The sequence below is a fragment of the Dunckerocampus dactyliophorus genome, chromosome 4 (genome assembly GCF_027744805.1).
Source record: "Dunckerocampus dactyliophorus isolate RoL2022-P2 chromosome 4, RoL_Ddac_1.1, whole genome shotgun sequence".
NCBI classification, from domain to species: domain Eukaryota; kingdom Metazoa; phylum Chordata; class Actinopteri; order Syngnathiformes; family Syngnathidae; genus Dunckerocampus; species Dunckerocampus dactyliophorus.
In genome coordinates, this window is record NC_072822.1 from 4117501 (window position 1) to 4137500 (window position 20000).

A 20000-nucleotide genomic window follows, 5' to 3' on the forward strand; every position below is an offset into this window, starting at 1 on the left:
ACTCTGCATCGGAGAACAAAACTTAGTGCTGACCACATCTGCCAATTACTGGAAATTTGCCTTAACACCACATATTTTCAGTTTAGAGGGAAATTCTACAGACAAATTCATGGTTGTGCTATGGGCTCACCAGTCTCACCCATAGTGGCGAATCTGTACATGGAAGAGATGGAGAAACAGGCTCTCACATCCTTCTCAGGGACAAAACCAAGGCACTGGTTTAGATACGTGGATGACACCTTTGTCATAATCAAAAAACAAGAAATTCAGTCTTTCACAGATCACATCAATGCGGTGGACACCAATATCAAATTTACTCGCGAGGACACTAAAGAAAACCAACTAGCCTTCTTAGACTGCAAGGTAATTATAGGAAAGGACAGACAGCTACTTACAGAGGTCTTTAGAAAGGCCACACACACTGACCAATACCTGCTTTTTGAATCAAACCATCCACTACAACATAAACTAGGGGTTATTAGGACCCTCCAACATAGAGCGGAACAAATACCAACTAGTGCTGAGGGAAAGAAAAAGGAGACACAACATGTTCAGAGAGCGCTCTCAACCTGTGGGTACCCACGGTGGGCTTTTAACAAATGCCAAAAGAAGAGAGTAGGGAAAGAAACCCAAAAGCCCACAGAAGCAAAAAGGAGAGGAGTGGTAGTCCCTTATGTAGCGGGGGTCTCCGAAAAACTCCAGAGGATCTTATGGCAACACAAAATTCCTACCTATTTCAAACCAGTAAATACCCTGAGACAAAAATTAGTGCATCCTAAAGACAAGGCTCCAAACCAGAAACAGAGCAATGTGGTCTATTCCATCCACTGTAAAGATGAGGAATGCAAAGAGCACTACATTGGGGAAACTAAGCAAATGCTCCAAAAAAGGCTTTATCAACATCGCAGGGACAATGCTAGTGGTCCTCAATCAGCAGTACATCTACACCTGAAAGCTACCAATCACTCTTTTCAGGACAGCGAGGTAAAGATTTTGGCCAAAGAAAACAGATGGTTTGAAAGAGGAGTAAAGGAAGCTATTTTTGTCAAACAACAGAACCCATCATTGAATCGGAATGGTGGTTTGAGGTTTAATTTGGACCCTGTGTTCAGCAGGTTACTGAGACCAAAACCCACAGCTCTTAGTCTTGCAAATGAGGTGAAGGCAGGGCCGAGCCAGAACAATAGATGCTAACAAGCCAGTATCAGAGTCGTTCATACCCTATTCAGGGAGCGACACTTCCCTTTTATCGGAGGTGTTAATAACAGGATAGGATTATACCACTACTCCGCCCAGGCTTAGTGTAACGAACCAATAGGAGGAGGGTGTTGGCACACCAATTCCGCCCACTCTTACTGTATTTAAGGCCTAGGCTACCAGCACTTATTAGTTCGCTGACGAAGCTCTTCGGATGAGGAGCGAAACGTCCGACACATTCTTCACAGAAGTACAGATGACGTCTCAAGAAGCCTTTTCCTCGAAGTTCTAACACACACTTCGATGCAGTTACTGACACTTGAATGCAATTTAATGTACACTGGCTCAAAAAAACAAAAAAAAAAGCCACAATCTGCACCTTTATGCAGTTCCGCATGGAAATGAAATGGACTGGATTCTTCCTCAGCCTGCATGCAGCCCATCGACAGTTTATAGAGATATTTTGGCCCGTGTTGACATCTCAGGTACTGTTACAGACACACCAAATTATGTTTGGGTTTGTTTTTTGTTTGCAAACATTGAATGTGTGTGTATTTACAGCAGTGGTGCACATATAAAGTGCATATTTGCATACATGAGGGAGTTATACAACATAAATCACAAAACACAGGTGACAACGGTGTGCAAGAGAAGGGGGGGGTTGTACGTCGTTGGGATGTGTGGATAAATCAAACAGGCAAAAACTATTAATCAAATAATAATAGTGAATAATGTAGTGAATGATTTTTATGTAATTGTGCTATATTAGAGAGAAAGAAAAATGTAAAAAAAAAAAAAAAAATAGAAAAAACAAAGTTCAAGAAAATGAATTAAATCCAACAAAAATAAAAAAATAATTATTAATATATTGTGCTTTTTCTCTGTGCACAGGGGTATCCAAAGTGCGGCCCATGGGCCATTTGCGTCCCGGTTTTTTTTGGCCCGCAAAACATTCTAAAAATATTATTTAACACAAAAACTAAAAAAAAAAAAAAAAAAAAAAAAACAGCAGCAAAAATTGAAAAATCAGCCTGAATTTTACAAGAATAAAGGTTATGGGATTAATGTCATATTATGATGAAGAAAAATAATGTCATTGCAGTAGCATAAAGCTGAAGTATTCAAGAAAAAATACTCTGTCTGGGAATAGTGTAAAGAAAAAAATACTTTTTTATAGTCGTAATAGTATGAGTTGTAATTTTTTTTACTATTGTGTGTGGAAAAAGTAAAAAAAAAAATAGAATTGAAAAAACAGCTGTAACTTTTTAAAGTCAAAATATTAATAGAAAAAAGTCATATTCTAAAGAGGAAAAAAAGTCACAATTTTACAGAATAAATTTGTAATATTATGAGGAAAATCATTTTAGTAGCACAGACTTGAAATATTTAAAAAATAAATATATATATGTTCTTTATTTAAAGTCATAATATTATGAGAAACAATACAAAATAAACTTTGGGATAATTGTTTTGGGGAAAATTAGGTTGAGGAAAAAGTTATAATATTATGGGAATAAAGTCATAATATTACCAGAAGAAAAAAAAAAATCTTGATCCACACCTTTATCCAGGTATGCCCTAAAATGGAATGGGTACCGAGTATTGTCCTTCAACAATCCGGGCAAAGTAATCGATAAATCAACCGTTGCGAATCGAACATCATGGCTTGTCTTGGCACATGTGATGCAAACTGGAGTGCACCACTTGGCTGCAACCAGGAGTGGCGCTGTTGAGTCAGTCTCAACTGGTTTACTGTCTTAAAGAGGACATCAGAAGCCACACAATTCCACTCAATAATTAACCAGTCACAGGAATTTTGTTGATTGCCTCTCCCGAGTGGTTTTTGCATAACCCTGCTAGCCAACAAACCAAGAAACGTCCATAAAAAACATAAATTCCAGGTTTTAGCACTTGGAGGAGAACAACTATTCACTTTGAAATTCTCATGCTGTTCCGACGTCAAGTAAGCATCAATTTGTGGGCATTTTAAGTACATACTTGTCAGTGTACACTATATCTTCAAGGGGCCGTTTCATTGTGTTATTTTGCGATTATTTGCAAATTGTTATGTGCGTTAAAGTAAATGTTTTCATCACTTGGCAGGCCTGGTTTTATTGTGTTTCTGTGTGTGCACTGAACGGCCACAGCTGTGCATTCTAACATTTGACTTAGGGGATAGTAAAGAGTCGGATCTTCGTATAAAAAGCAGCCCACATGTTGAGGCTACATCTAATCCGTAACATATTGAGACACACAGGCTGTGTTTTTTTCCCTTTCCTGGCTTTATCCTCAGTGGACCTCCCACACTACAAAACACAAAAGATAATATGACATAATTGCATGTCTGCTGAGTGTAAACCAATCATGTTAGGTTAATTGGAGACTCTAAATGGTCCAAAGGTGTGAATGTGAATGGTTGTTGGTCTATATGTGCCCTGTGATTGACTAGCGACCAGTCCTGGGTGTACACTGCCTCTCGCCCGATGTCAGCTATGAACTTACCCAAGACCATAATGAGCACAAGCAGTGTTGAAAATGGATGGATGGAAAGCTAACATAATAACATCGCAACCGAAATGCACAGTAATGTACTGTAATTAATCGACACAACATTAATGGCACCCAATATGAAAACCAGAGATGCATTTACAAAGATAATTATGCCCTTTTTTCTTATTTAAGAGCTTCCATTTACAATTTGTGACCGACACGTTTCCTGTCAGGCTCGCATAATGTTGTGTTAAAGTGTAACGATGAATAAAGTTTGATTCAAAGGAGGGTGGCGATCAGAGACATAGATAGACGCCGCATCGAGTGGGTTTGTTTACTGCTGCCGTACGTCGACGTCACCGCCATATTAGATGTGGCAAGGCTGCGCTGTAAATGATTACAAGGGAATACACTTACTTTCACAAAGCGCCTTTGTACAAAAAATTAAGTTAATGCGTCTCGTTTATACATTCACACACCAAAATTTTGAGAAGATCAAATACATTGTTTTTGGTGTCTAACTGTTTCACAAGTATATTAGTGCATGTCTATTCATCTATAGTGCAGCCTTGACGCATCCAATATGGCTGCGACGTTGACTCAGCGCTGCATGCCGTGTCTATATATGTCAATGGGTGGCGATGATAGTGGCGTCGTAACGCCACGACACACACCGAAAATACCGTTTTCAGACTTATCGTCATAAAAACACAAATACAATAAATTGCAGGTCAAACGGAAACTGTTTATGATACCTGTTTATCGTGAAAAGGGTGTGGCTGACGCTGTGGAACCTTTCGTTTTTCGCGGGTCTTCCTTGTAACGGTCCGCCCGTTTATAGAGTCGAAGCAGCACGTCAACAACAAATCAAAGTTCCGCCATTTCACTAGCACTCGCATCACGTGACATTCTACGTCACTTTGTAGTCGCGTCAATTTGACTTTAATATTTTACCCCCCATTGTACTTCACAATACAACATTTATTGTATCGTGATAAAACTGTCAAATTGATAACTACAGTACTCTGCACATTTGCATTATTAATATCATTGTGATATTGACATGTTATTGTATTGTATTGCAGTTTTATCTGCTGCAGTCTCATGTGTTACACCAAAAAATACTCAAATGTCTTGCATGTCCGCTAAATTCCCATTTTTTTTCAAGAGGATTTCCGCCTTCTTGTGTGTCTAATGAGTCTGTTTTGCGTCCACACTGAGGCTGAGTTCTGCATCCTATTAGCTGTTGCATCACAAAGTCCAAATGTGGAAGACAAATGGAAATACCATCGCTGGCCAACATGGGAGAGGGGAGAAAAAAGCAAGAGAGTTCACTGTGTGTTCTACGTTAACGTCTGCAGAACACATTACATACAGTGGTGACATGGACCCCCACCTTGTTGACACCTGCCTTGTTGCACACACACTGACACATAAAAAATTAGGTTGGGGAAAAAGTTATAATATAGGATCAGGCAAAATGATCTGACACATTTGTAGGTTAAATAAAAGGCAAATAAAGTAAAGAAACAAAAAAGTGTTTTTATTTTCGAAAAGTACATATAATGTCATTTTTTTCATATAATGCCATTTTGCTTTGTTTCGTTATGCCATTGTTTTTCGTTTCTTTTTCAGTTGCTGCCATGAATTGGACTGGTGAGCATCGCGCTTTCTTTGTGCAAACGTTTATCAAAACAAACAAATCTGTAACTGCAACACAACGAGCGTTCCGTTTGCACTTCAATCTTGGTAGACATGATCCCGTACCAGCTCCAAACACCATCCTGTTATGGTTACCAACTTCAGAGCTACTGGATCTGCATTGAGTGTGTGGACAATAATGGAGCCCATTTGACTGATTTAATTTTTAAAACATAATGAAACACAATGGCATTATATGTACTTTTCGAAAATAAAAACACTTTCTTGTTTCTTTACTTTATTTGCCTTTTATTTAACCTACAAATGTGTCAGATCATTTTGCCTGACCCTGTATTATGCAAATAAAGTTATAATATTACCAAAAAAATTTACAAAGATTTTTTTAAGAAGAAAGTTTAAATAGTTGGAAAAAAACTGCAAAAATGGGGGAAAAAAAACAAAGTTAATATTAATAACAGGCTTTTCACCTATATCACAAAGCTGAAATGCACTTTTTAGTATACAGTGTTCCCTCGCTCCATCCTGGTTCACCTTTCGTGGACTCCCTGTTTTGTGTAGTTTTTTAGTGAAATTTTAGTGCTTGTTTTTTTTTTTTTTTTTTTTTTACGGCATACGAACGCTGTTACAGGCCGAGCCTGGCTCTTTAAGCAGTAATGTATTGTGGGAAGTTGAGTGTTGTAGTTCTGTGCTTTAGCTCCAGGCGGCGCTGTCTCGCTATTCGCTCTCTTCTGTCTGCACCACCCATTGTCTTCTGCGTCCTGATTGGCTGCACACCATTGTCAATCAAGTCTCCTTCGTGCAGTCTCCTGTTGTGGTCATGGCTACCAAGCTAGCTAACTTGAGCTGCTATACCGTGAACAATAGAATAAACAGAAGAAGCTAACCGTGTGAGGAAAACACGACGACAGGAGCAATATGTTTTAACAAGGAATACACGTGAGTCACTTAATCATTTCTTGTGTCCAACCTTGTCGGTTTATCATTAAAATTCAAACAAAAATTGAACTTTGAGAGTGTTGAAGCCTGTCTGAGAAGTGTACAACGTGAGGTGTATGGTGAGGGATTTTGCAACCTTGAAACATATATAATAATTGTAAACAACTATATAGTTGGCTTCACTTATTGCTGGCTATTTTGGGAACCTATCCCCAGCTGTAAACGTACCTACAAAATATTAAAGTGGCCCGCCCTGGAAAAATGTTTGGACACCCCTGATCACACTGAACACACACACACCCGACACCATGTATGCAAAAAAGAAATAAATCATCATGCGTCATGCAAGTGGTCGCACACACACACGCACACACACGCACACGCACGCACACACACACACACACACAAGCACACAGTCAGGCCACCGTGTGTACTCCTGCAGGGGCACAAACATACACAAATCATGACATTCATTTCCTCACACACACGCTGGTAAAGTCTAGATGGGATGGATGCCACCTGTCTGTCTGTTACTTTTTCCCTGTCTTACACTTCCTGTGCGGCACGCACGCACACACACACACACACACACACACACACACACACACATACACACACACACACACACACAGAACGCAGGATGGAAGTTATCCATCACATTTTTCTTTGCCGCTCCCCATGGAGCCCCTCAGCGTCACCTCATCACATCTGCCAAAACATTTCTGGCACACTTGCAGCACTGACTGCTTTTCAATGTACACACACACACGCACACACACACACACACACACACACACGTGTACGTGCATGTACACGTACAACACGCTTGAAGACTCTTCCTGCATTGACACAGGGTCAAGTTTTAGGGTCCGGCCACCTCCCGATTTCCCCCCAGGACGCCTCTTTAAAATGGATTGCGGAATCTCAGCGTGTGTCGGGTTTATGTGCTGTTTTTATGAAGACAGAAAATATTGAAAAGAGTTCATGTAATTATTAACACGTTCAATTAAGCATTCTGATTGTTTAAAGCCGCAATGTGAAATAATTGGATATGGAAGTAATACAACTTAAAAATTGTGTTGATGCCACGCTGGCTTGTAAAAACAAGAACAACATCTTTGTCGTTGCTGCGGCGACCCTGCATCCCCCTAGTTAGTATTAGCGGTTTATGATATTGGTGGACCAGCCAGGACGCCTCTTAAAATATATATTGTGGAATCTCAGCCTGTTTCAGGTCTTATGTGCCTTTTTAACAGAAAATAGTTTTAAGAAGTAAATTAAATGACTTCTCCATTCAATTAAGCATTCTGATTGTTTGTGTAAAGGAACAATGTGTAATAATTGGACTTTAACATGACACGGCTTAAAAATCATGCTGATGCCACACTGGCTTGTATAGTAAGGAGAACAGCATATTTTTGTTGCTGTGGCAATGACGATATGATATTAGTGGACCAGCCAGGACACCACTCACGTTGTTGTCCCCAACATTATGTTATAAAACCAAAACAATAACAAAGTACTTCAAGTACCATGCAATCAAGAGAATAGCAGCTGTGGTGTTGCCATGGCGACACTGCACCCAAGTTTTAGTGGTTTACAATATTGGTGGACCAGCCAGGACACCTCTCTTGTTGTTTGAGCGTGAACATGTTACTGGTCAGAATTGTGTGCAGGGCTTGCGCAAACTTTGCCACGCACTGAAATAATCCCAAAATGTTCCAGACATAATTACAGTCAAATTTAAGTAACAATAGGTAATAATTGGAACTTAAAGTAACAGCCTAAAAATCATGTTGATGCACTGGCTTGTAGTCAGGACAAGCTCCCTTGTTGCCATGGTGATCCGGAATCCCCTACTTTTAGAGGTCTATGATATCAGTGGACCTGCCAGGCCAGTATTTGTGTCACGTTAGCGCGAGTATCAATGCTAAGACCCCAAATTTAAGTAACACCTTAAAAACGCCTTGGTTGCTAAGCTGGCTTTTAATAAGGAAATTAATATCGTTTTTCTTGCCGTGGCAAACCTGTGTCATCTACTTTTGGTTGTCAGTAAAAATAGCGGACCAGCCAGGACACCTCTCATGTTGCGTTTGTGCAAACATCAATGCTAACATTGTTTAAAGTTATGTGCAATCACTCATTAAAATGATGAGACAATGTTTACTTCAAGACATGATGTTGTAATGCAGACAAAATAAAGCTACAGTAAGTAATAATCTGACCTTAAAGGAGCAGCTTGGAAATCACGTTGATGTGAGACTTGTCAAAGGGAAAAAAACATTTCTGTTGTTGCCAAAGTAACACTAGATTGCCTGTATTTAATAGTTTACTTTTGGTGGACCAGCCAGGGCACCTATCATGTTGTGTTAGCACTAGCATCGATGCTAACCTTTTTTAAAACGATGAGCAGTGATTGTACAAATGTTGTCACTTAAATGATTGTAACACAAATTAAAGCTACAATAAGTAATCATTGGACCTGAAAGGAGCAGCTTGCGAGGCTTGTCAAAAGGAGAATAACATTTCTGTTGTTGCCAGAGTAACACCAGATTGCCTGTTTTTAGCCTTTTAATTTTGACGGACCAGCCAGGACACCTCTCATGTTGCGTTCGTGCAAACATCAATGTTAACGTTGTTTAAAGTTATGTGCAATCACTCATTAAAATGATGAGGCAATGTTTACTTCAAGACATGATGTTGTAACGCAGACAAAATAAAGCTACAGTAAGTAATAATTTCACCTTAAAGGCGCGGCTTGAAAATCACGTTGATGCGAGACTTGTCAAAGGGAAAAAAACATTTCTGTTGTTGCCAGAGTAACACCAGATGGCCTGTTTTTTATAGTTTACTTTTGGTGGACCAGCCAGGACACCTTTCCTGTCGCGTTAGTACTTGTATCGATGCTAACCTTGTTTAAAATGATGAGCAATGATTGTACAAATGTTGTCACTCACTAAAACGATCGTAACACAAATTAAAGCTACAATAAGTAAGAAGTGGATCTCAAGGTAACACCTTTGAAAATGTGTGGTTGCTACACTGACTCGTCATTGGGAGAACAGCATCTCTGTTGTTGCCATAGTAATGCCCAATCACTTATTTTAATGTTTTTTAGTTTTGGTGGACCAGCCAGGACACCTCCAGGGTTGTGTAGGGTTTAAAGTTGCACTTGGCGGTTGTACAAACTTTTCCGCCCACTGAAATGATCAGACAACTGCTTTATTTCTGAATCTGACACGCACGATCTGTTGAAAAAGAACCTTATCATTCTTCCTGACGTCTCCTTTAAGCAACATGTTGCCCCCAGGATGCATTTAAAAAGGCCTCGGACAGACTTGTTATACTGGCTGTACGATTTTAACAGATTCCAGGATGGAGTTTTTCCTCTCAAGCGGAACAAGCAAGCGATGGAGGAAGGCATAAAGGACACCCTTGTGTCCTGTAAACGAGCTACGAGTGACAAAACAGACATCTTTATTTAAATAGGCTCCTGTTTATGCAAATGTGCTTTGGTAAGACAGGCTTTGGCACATGAGAAGACACCCTCAGCTCCAAAGCATGCAGGGTACATTAGAAACAGGTACAGTCAGCAGAGGAATGCCGACAAGATGTTTCTTTCCAACTATTTGCAATAAACGCTCCCAGCAGCGTTACAAAAAAAATTTTCTTTTCTTTTTTTCACTAACGAGTCTTTTCATGTGTGCTGGCATTGACGCTTTGCTGGAAAAACATAAATAAAAAGTGTCAAAAAGAAACCTCGCCTGCTTTTATAGGCAAAATTATAAGCGGCCTCATTTAAAAATGTGAAAATGTTATTTTTCCACCAAGGATACACTCAAATGTCAGACATTCGATGGCCAAATGTTGACAAGGAAAATGTAGTTAAATGTAAGGTCAATAAAATGAAGACGTAAAGCAAAAACAGAGCATAATCATACCGCGTTTCTGTTGTTTAGGTTGAGGGCAGTGGTCTGTGCTTCCCTCTAGTGGCAGGTTGGAGACGTGCACGCTGAAAATGCACCTGGAAGAAAAAAACAACAATGAAACATAATGAAAAATAATATTAATACATATTAAAGTAATAAAAAAATAATGTATTTATAAATATATTATGTAAACATAAAAAAAACACATTTTAAGTGTTAAATACAATAGCTGGAACACATTTGAGAGGACTGTGACGTGCTGTACTTTAGTGGCAAAATTCACATGATGCAAAGCGAAAAAAATATTATAAAGTAAAATAAAATAATTGAAAATATATATATTGAAATTTAAAAATTAAAAAATACAATACTTGTATAAGTAAATTAAAAAATATTTTAAAATGAAATAAAAATTCGAGAGCCAGCGTAAACCGTGTGAAGAAGAAACCTAATGTGATAGGACTTTGATCTGTGCTTCCCTCTAGTGGCAGCTCGAAGACATGCACACTGAAAATACACTTGCAAGAAAAGAAACAATATGAAACATAATGAACAAATGCTGCGATTGGCTGGCGACCAGTCCAGGGTGTGCTCCGCCTGTCGTCCGAAGTCAGCTAGGATGGGCTCCAGCATGCCCCCGCGACCCTAATTAGGAGAAGCGGCATAGAAAATTGATGGATGATGAACAAATGAAAAATAATATTAATACTATATATATTATGGCCTCAGGCTCTGGGTGCTCTCATGTGGTTGATTGACACCGTCAAGGTGAGTGGCAAACAGCATTTCCACCTATATATATTAATATTATTATATTAATAGTAATCAAAAATAACACATAAGTCTTTATAAATATATTATGTAAATATTAAGAAAAAATACATTTTAAATGTAAATGAATTAATAAATAAAATATGTCGTGCACATATGAGAGGACAGGGTTGTGCTGCCTCTTAGTGTCTGGAAAAAAAATCACAATGACGCGAAGCAAAACAATAATTAAAAAGTAAAATAAATATAGTTGAAAATGAACAATAGTTTAGTTTTATTACAGTAAATTTGAAAACGTATTAAAAATGAAAATTAAAACATGACGGACATCATAAAAAGTGACACAGAAGCCTATATGAGCGGACAGTGGTGTGTGCTGCCATCAAGTGGCAGGTTGAAGTACAGAAAGGCTGAGAAGGCGCCTAAAGGAAACACTTCACACGACAAATTATTTTAAAAACAAATAGATGAACAAAAAAATCCTAAAACAATAAAAACGCTAAAGAAAAAGTTACCTTTTCATGCACTGTGGTCACTACAATGGACAATGTAGCAATATCAGTGTTGCAAAAAAGCTATTTTTGAAGCAATGCTTATGCAATACCCAACCATGCATATTCTTTGCCGCTGACTTCGGGTGAGAGGCGGTGTATTCAGTGTATTCAATACATTGAACAGTATTAGAATATGCCGTAGAACACATGGTTAAAGATCATCCAAACACTTTAGTCTTATTTTGTTTTCTTGTTGATTTTTTTTTCATGCCTGGAGAGTAGTAAAAAAAAATCCTGAAGTAGGTTACAATTCATGCATGAAAGGGTTAATTGAAAAGTTCTGAAACAGGACAGTTGTTCCCTCTAGTGGCAGGTTGAAGAAGTGCAGAAATGCTAATACTGCACCTAAACGGCAAACTTCTCATAATTAGAAAAAATATTGAAGTAAACAAAAAGAAAAAGTACAAACTAATTCTAAAACATGACAAAGATCTGTGCTGCCCTGCCCTCTAGTGGCAAGTTGAGGATACACAGAAAGGCACCTGTTGGTCAATTAAGGTAAAAAAAAAAAAAAAAATAGTATACATAAAAGTAGAAATGGTAAAAAAAAAAAAAAATTAAAAAAGAAAAAAAATCAAGTATGCCATAAAAATAAAGTACAAAATATAAAAACATCATGGATAGTTTAACAAAAAATTTATTACATATTTGAACACATGTATATAATAAACAAGAATGTTAACACAACACACAAATATTAAGAACTTTAAACATGAGATTACTAGAATAAGGCATTTGGCCTGCACTAAACTGAACAACAACAATATCTTCATGTGGCTTTGAAGTTCTTCCAGGCTGCTGTTGCAATTAACAACGTTTTGCCTTAGACTTGAAGTCCGCCAAGGTTTCCCTCACCTTCTGCACGACGGCCTCATCATCCTCCACGGCCTTGGAGCACTGACGGTGCACTCGGCCGTGCAGCTCCTCCAGACACTTCTGCGATATGACCGAATACGGTGAGCAAAATGTCTTCAGTGCAATACTATTTAGCAAATAGCCTATAATAGCGATATAAAACACTCTTCTTTACCTCTGTGACGGACAAGTGGTCGGCTGCTATGGTAAACACGGATGCGAGGTTGTTGGCCACGGTTCGTCTCTCCTCATTGGTCTCCTGCAGCACAATGTGGTACCTAAGAGATAAACGACACGCTTGGTTCTGTTGAGACAGTACAAGAGGTGTCCCCAATATGCTCCCTTTAAAATGACAGTGCTCTATTTTGATTGCAGGTGTGGCTCATAAAGTGTCCACTGAGCCTCTTACTGTTGCTGAGCCACCTTCTGCTGCTGCACGGCTTCATCGTAGCCACAGTTCACCTTCTTCTCCAGGAGTTTGCAATGGTTCTCGGCCGCCTCGACCTCGGCCGCCCAGCCCTGCTCCTCTCTGGCCAGCTCCTGCGCACAGCAGCAGTTGTGAGACAAAAAGTAGGTAGCGGACAGCAGGACAAGTGAATTGTTTGCCTTATTATGTACAGGCTTGATATTTAATGTAACTTTAGTGACTTTTATTTATCAGGTGTTTCATCCTCTATTTGTGCTCAATGCAGAGATATAAGTGGAATGTCTAAGTTTGCGGCCAATTTTGTTATTTATTTTTGACTTTACTCCACAGTTGAATGCACTCTGCACATATGGTTATGTGTATTTTCAGAGATTTTTCAAATATAAATGTGACTTCTATACAAGTGGGTGGAGACTTAAAGGAAAACTGCATGTTTTTTTTTTTTTTTAAACTTTGCCAATCATCCACAGTCCTTATGTGAAACATGAACACTTTCCCTTTTCTGTGTGTTCTAAAGAGAGAAAAACAGCCAGCATGAGGCAGACAACAATGCACGTCATGGGACCCCCCCAATAAAGCCCTCTGAATACCCTCCAAAAATGCCAATAATGTTCCATTTACACGTGACCTGCATTTTAACCAAGCTACAGTAGCATTGTCACTGTCGGAGGTAACACCAAAGACCTACTTTTATGGCGTAGTGACACAGCGCCTCGCATGTGTATAGTAGAAGACTGTGGCAATAAGCTGAAAAGTTGGTCAAGTAGTGGATAGCGGCTCTCAACATCGCTAGGATGACTTGGCTAGATGCTCATCTCAGCATTTTTGCCATGATTAGAGGGAGCAAATGCTCTCTCTATGTTGCTGTTGTTGACGGAAGTAGCGTTCGTTTCTATGTTGCTACGTGAAATCAATACACACAGGATGGAAGTTCCAGAAATGCTTAAAAGGACCAAAATATGGCAAAATACTGTAAGTATTACATGTTATCATGAATGTACCCGTTACCACATGGTCACAGCATGGATATAAAACCATCATTGGAGGTGTTTTAATAGAGGGCTTTATAGGCGGACTAGGTGAATCCTTTTACTTGCATTGTTGGCTGCCTCAAGTTTTCCTTCTACTTAGAACACATAGAAAAGAGAAAAACATGTGTTCATGTCTCACATAAGGGTTGGAGATGATGGGCAAAAAGTGCAGTTTTCCTTTAATGCCCATGGGGAAAATGATAATACCTGCTGGTCAGAATCCAAGCGTTCATCCACCTTGCGGATCTGCTCTCTCAGCTGCTTCAGGTCATTGTTCTTGTCCAAGATGTCCGAGTTCAGCTAGAAGAGACAATGAGGAGAAATAATGACAGCAGATTTGGATATGACCGCTGCAAACTTGCCACCCTTTTTTGTTTTGTTTTGAGTCAGTAGGGATAAGAGTATGCCAACAGGTTGGCCGTGTGATGGTTTTTAGTCACCTGTTCACAAGTCTCCTGCAGGCTGAGCTTCATGTTGGCCAGTCGACTGTTCTCCTCCTCCACGTCACTGACCAGCTTTCTGAGGAGATTCTACAAAACATATAGCAGATAAGAGCAAATCAACTCCATCTTACATCTGACCTGTCCAGGCTTATCCCATTAAATGTAGATGAGGCCATCAAGTACCTGTGTTTGTGTCATACGCTGGATGTTCCCGGGTCCGCATTCAAACGGCCTGAGCTCAAAGTCGCGGCCGCCAGCGTTCTCCGCAGACACCGGTATCAACTTGAGTTTACGGGCCAGCTTGTGGTACTCGGCCAGCTTCAAGTCGGCCTGGAACCGGTTAACAAGACAGCCATGGTGTTATATTAGGAATTTCAAGAAAAAGGAGGATAAACTTGTCATCTAAGTGGATCATTAGCTAGCTGCTCCCCAGCCACAACATTAGCTACACCTACCTCAGAAACAAATGTAATGTTTCACATGTATTCCCTAAAACTGTGGCAGCTGCGTACTGTATTGCACTTGCATGTGAACGATACCTTCTCTTTAATTTTAGCCAGCTCAATCTCCTCATTCCATTTGTGCTGCTCGGCATTTTCCAGAGCCTTGCTGAGGCTGGCAATGGTCTGTTGGAGCTCCCTCTTCTCTCGGTTGATCCTCTCCACGTCAGCCGGCGTGAACTTCTGGTCCTGCAAGATGTTTTGCAGATCCACCTTCTCTTGTTTGAGGAGCTCCAGAGAGCTGGCTGCGGAAAACCCAACAGGAGCCCATAAGCCAAAGCGATTTGAACACAACAGGAATGGTCACAGTGATTACTAAAATGAAGACGTTCTGATTTCTACGGCAGCTCATTGGGGCAGCAAAATAGTCGAGCCTGAATTCCTAGCTGGCTGACAAGTCTTAATGGCGACTGGACTACTATATTTCCTCAAATAGCGGCCTTCATACTAGATACAAACTAGAAACGGTGATATTGTCAGTCCACTGCTGCTATTGTTCACACTTGTGAACTTTGCTGCTAACCAAAACAGAAGCACCTACCAATGCATGTGTAAAGTGTGTCATGACCGCATGTTGCAAAGGAGTTCCCTGAACATTATCATCATTTTACTTTTTGTGGAGACCTGTGTCTGCCTCTGTTCTTGTCATTTCTCTGCTTTTCTTTATAATAACCCTTTTTTTTTTCTAGTGGTATTGCCGTGGTCATAAAAGCAGCTACTGCCACCGAGACCCAGAGAAACTGTATGCTTACAAGTAAGTTATGCATCATGTTTAAGTGAAATGGTCAGTTAAATATCTAATTAGTTGTCATATTTGGAGGTGTTCAAAATCGCTAATATTGCCAATGCTAATCGCTTGCGTATATATGGGATTTCCCATATAAATTAGCATCGAGCGAGCACATTTGTTTCAATGCATTTAGTTTATGTTGAATGTCAGAGAAATTGTTTGTATCTTATGTAAGTCATAATTGGCATGCTTTATTTCTGTATGCTAGGTTTTACTGTGCTTCAAAGTAAATGCTTTGAAATGGAACTCAACTAGAGTAGTTATTCATCAAAAATCAAGACAACTTTGGTATTTGAGGAAATATGGTACATTGTGTCATTTACTGCAGCAGCTGTCTTACCAGCGTGGTTCAGCTCATCAGTCAGCTCTGAGGCTTTGGCCTGCAAGTTATTTTCGAAGGACTCCAGATTACTGCGATAGTCCTGAAGCTTCTTGAGGTCACACTGCAGCTTCATCTTCTCCATCCTCTTGCTCGTTAGACGGTCCTATCGGGGCAGAGGAATGCGACTGAGGATCATTACATCGCACACAACATACATGCAGTGCCGGATTTAGTGTGGCAGGTTGAGAGCGACTCCTCTGACCTTTTGGCTCTCTTTCTCTAGCCTTTCAATCTCTTCAGTCAGTATCCTGTTCTTCTCCTCCATGGAGTTCAGCAGGTCGTCATCAACATTGTACAGCTTCTCTGTGACAGCACAAACATCAATATCATCGTCAACCTGTCCATAATAGCTTTACTTCAAAGCAGAGACTGCGCTTACTCAGTTTACTGAGAAAAATCTCGTCGTCATCCTCAAAGGTGTCGACACCCTGCATGAATTTGGCGTACGTCTCGGCTGTGTAATCATGCAAGAGCTGCACGGTAAGCAGACATGGGCGAAGAGGGAAGAACATTTTAGATGAGAGGCTGGAGTTTTTGACGGGGGTCTTGTATTGGTTGTGCTGGCACCTTGTTGTACTCCTCTTCAACGCTGTCGCTGTCCTCACGGAAGTCACTGAAGAGCAAGTCCTGCTTGCTCAGGTTCCAGTAGATCTGACACCACAGACAGAGGGTGTTCAGCAGGATATTATGTGTTGTGTTTAAACCACCAATTTCGGTGGAAATGCTGTTTGCTGCTTACCTTGACGGTGTCAATCAACCACATGAGAGCACCCAGAGCCTGAGGCCATGTATGGGGGGCACCAACAGAGTACATGGAGCACTTGGAGAGGACAAAGGGATATCTACAGTACATGAAAAAAAGAAAGAATTAAATATATTTATTAGGAAGATTTGTTAAAGAAGATAAGTGTTATGATGTCTAACCCCAGGCCCTTGAGCAGAGCAGGAACCTCCTCCTCCACTTTGGAGTTGGGCATTTCGAAAGTGGGGTCCAGCTGGCGGTAGATGAACTCAAACATCTTGACAAACTCTTTGGTGGAAGGTGACTGGAGGGTCTTGGGGGACAAGGGGCCCGGGTAGCCGTGCTCTGTCATAAACTATCGCAGAGAAACGCAATTGCTGTTATTCTTACATACACTTTCTTAGCCACAGATATTGTATACAGTATATACTGTGTGTTAAGACAAGTATGCCTTTTACTCTTAAGTTCCCAAAGTGGGGTACGCATACCCTCAGGGGTACGCCAATTGTCATTGGGGGTACGTGAATAAAAATGAAAAACAATTAGCGCCTAACACTCACAATTACGAGTGCACCGTCATAGCGGACAGAAGGAAGGAGACACGGCATGAAGTTCCTCATTGCTCTGTGTGAGTTCCATGAATTTGTAAGTTTGATGTTTATGTTGTGTATTAAGAGTGTTTAATCTTGTTGGTTTAACTTCTATTGGTGTTCCAATACCCGCACTGTGAAAACCTGTCCATGTATGTGTTAGTGGGGATTACCCTGAAAATGAGGCTTTATCGCTGCTTGTATGTATTTTTGTACTTTGGATACTGTTTATCATGTTTGTTCAACTTTCCCTTTCAATTTGGTATCAAATTAACATGCAGATTTAAATCAATCATCATTGCAAGTGGACAAAAGTGAAGCTCTGGTTCAACCCATTTAAAAAGGGTGGGATCCCAACATCCGGCTGAAATAAAAGACCAATACTTAGATACTTTATTCAAGAGAAATTAACATCTTATGTATCAGTGCTCATCAAAATTTGACCATCTACAATACTAATCTTTAACCCAGAACAGACTTACTATAAAATGAATTAACCAATTGATCATGTTTCACATTTCAATTTAATGAAATGCAAAAGTGGTTTATGTTTTTTTAAGTGTGCAGCAGTAGGGGGGTTCATGGCTTCAAGTCAAATGTCTGAAGGGGTATGCGACTGTAAAAGGTTTGGGAACCATTGCCTTATATGATAGAAGGCACCATCACATTTATGAATGTGATATTAAAGCTACTCTACCCTCATGATCAAAATTTGAAGACCACTTGAAAAATTGCAAGAATTTACTTTTTGCACTGTTGGATCTTGAGGAGGTTCTAAGCAGAACTTCAAAATGCAAAAATAAGAAATGGGAGTGAGACAAAAAATGTAGGGAATTCATTGCAAACAAGCATTCAAGTGAAATAGGCTGTTCATCAACTGATCAAAACATTAAGACCACAGCTCAAAAAACCCTGAAACTCCCCTGAAATAGAAATATAATGTTCAAAAAAGGGCTCAGTAATGAGTAGCTGTGGCATTCTTGTTAATCACCTCAAAAATGGGTTTGGGCATGCTTGATGCCAGTGTTTCCAGGAGGCTAGTGAGAATGTTGCTCAAGGTTGAGAAGATGGCTTCACGGAGGGCATCCACTGTCTGAAACTCATGTCCATTTTTGTAAACTTGTTCTCAACTGTATCTCAATCAGAGAAACAAGCAGAATGGTCCAAAAGAGTGAGCTTATTCTTTGTCAGGCGGGCATTGCAGTGTTGTCCTGTTGAAAAAGCCAGTCATTACCACACTGACGAGGGCCTTCAGTCATGAGAGATGCCGCCTGCAACATCTCCACATAGCAAGCTGCATTTGACACCCCTGCACAACCTGAAGCTCCATTGAAAGAAAAAGTACCCCAGATCATGATGGCGCTGCCTCCACTGTGCCGTGCGGAAAGCATCTCAGGTGGGATCTCCTTGTCATGCCAGTAACGTTGGAGGCTGTCAGGACTGTCAAGGTTCCATTTTTTCCAGGGAATAAAACTTTGCTCCACCTTTCAATGTCCTATGTTTGGTAGGGATGTCCCGACCCGATCTCCAGGATCGTGATCAGCTGCCGATCCGCTGTATCTTGAGGATCGGATAATATCGGCTTCCGCCACGATCCGGTTGCCGTATAATGTTCTTAACCCTAGGCCACACTCCAACATGGTAGGTGCAGTAATGTGCCGCAAAGCTGGTTGCCACTCGACTCCCGCCACACGCAAGAAGATGAAAATGCACCAACACCATGCAGACATGTCCGCGGTCTACCGCGGTGAAGTTAGTTTCACGTTGGACATTTGGCTCCGTAGCTACAGCGGTAGTTCCCCCTTACTGTGACATTGTGCCGGGAGCTCACAGGGGAAGTGGTGCTCTGACCTTGTTTATACTAGGGACCATCAATAAATATTATTACATTGAAGAGAGTTTGTTAAAATGTTAAAAATTAAAAAAAAAAAAGACTCATATTGTAAATCACAGCACAAATTAATCTATAACCATGTCAAATGATTAGTCCTACCCTAAATGTTTTTTGCATGCCCATTTTTTTTTAAATACTATTTTATCTTTTATTGGATTAGGGACCTGACTCACGGAGGTTTGTTACAAATGCAAAACAATACTGTTGGTAAAAAAGTAAATTCAGCAGTACTTTGGTTGCATTATTTTTTAATGCTTTGACGAGGCATTTTCATAACCATATTCAATCCCACAAGATCAGTACCAGATCAAAAACACTATTAAAAAAATAAAATAATCGGCTCAGAAAATACAAAATACAGATCGGGACATCTCTGGTGATATCTTGCCAATTTGGCGTTGAAGGAGACAAGGCCTTTGATGAGGTTTTGTTCTTAAAGGCAGTCTCTCGCAGATGCCGTTGGTTATTGGACTCCATTCGGCACCAGTGACAACCTTAATTTGGGCCAAAGATTGTCCCGTTTCTTGACGGACAGCCAATAGCATGATCCAGCTCAGGACCGGTGTCATTTTTTTGGGTCCATATCCCTCAAGAGCTTTGAAGAAGTTTCAAATGACTGTTCCAACCTCAGAAGCAATGGCGCGCTGTGAGAGCCAATCCGTCCACGTTCAAGAAAGCTTTTTTTGCCTTTCACACAAGAGGTCATGACAGCGTGAATACCTTACAGAAAATGTCATTGAATCCAAATTTTTGCCAAGATTTTGGCTTTTAAAGGCTGTGGTCTTAAACTTTTGATCAGCTGATGGG

The 20000-nt window shown here is 40.2% G+C and overlaps 2 protein-coding genes and 1 long non-coding RNA gene across 3 annotated transcripts in view; 1 reads left to right on the plus strand and 2 right to left on the minus strand.

Moving 5' to 3' along the window:
- LOC129180123 (pikachurin) overlaps positions 1-4514 on the minus strand; it is a 57459-nt gene extending 52945 nt beyond the window's left edge. Inside the window, exon 1 of the mRNA XM_054774232.1 lies at positions 4443-4514. The gene's annotated coding sequence lies outside the window, so the exon portion shown is untranslated. The remainder of the gene's footprint in view (positions 1-4442) is intronic.
- Positions 4515-6155: 1641 nt separating this feature from the next.
- The window catches only part of LOC129180390 (uncharacterized), a 14959-nt gene continuing 1114 nt past the window's right edge, over positions 6156-20000 (plus strand). The window contains exons 1-4 of the long non-coding RNA XR_008570148.1: positions 6156-6285; positions 12367-12495; positions 12770-15549; positions 15914-20000. The exon at positions 15914-20000 is cut by the window's right edge and continues 1114 nt beyond it. This is a non-coding gene — a long non-coding RNA (uncharacterized LOC129180390). The remainder of the gene's footprint in view (positions 6286-12366; positions 12496-12769; positions 15550-15913) is intronic.
- Positions 12159-20000, minus strand: part of ndc80 (NDC80 kinetochore complex component) — an 11660-nt gene continuing 3818 nt past the window's right edge. Inside the window, exons 5-17 of the mRNA XM_054774830.1 lie at positions 16892-17064; positions 16707-16809; positions 16535-16618; positions 16347-16440; positions 16170-16270; positions 15926-16070; positions 14835-15040; positions 14479-14625; positions 14293-14382; positions 14060-14152; positions 12804-12934; positions 12570-12672; positions 12159-12475 (exon numbers count right to left, since the gene is read on the minus strand). Coding sequence (XP_054630805.1) covers positions 12347-12475; positions 12570-12672; positions 12804-12934; positions 14060-14152; positions 14293-14382; positions 14479-14625; positions 14835-15040; positions 15926-16070; positions 16170-16270; positions 16347-16440; positions 16535-16618; positions 16707-16809; positions 16892-17064 — 1599 coding nt within the window. The 3' untranslated portion in view covers positions 12159-12346. The remainder of the gene's footprint in view (positions 12476-12569; positions 12673-12803; positions 12935-14059; positions 14153-14292; positions 14383-14478; positions 14626-14834; positions 15041-15925; positions 16071-16169; positions 16271-16346; positions 16441-16534; positions 16619-16706; positions 16810-16891; positions 17065-20000) is intronic.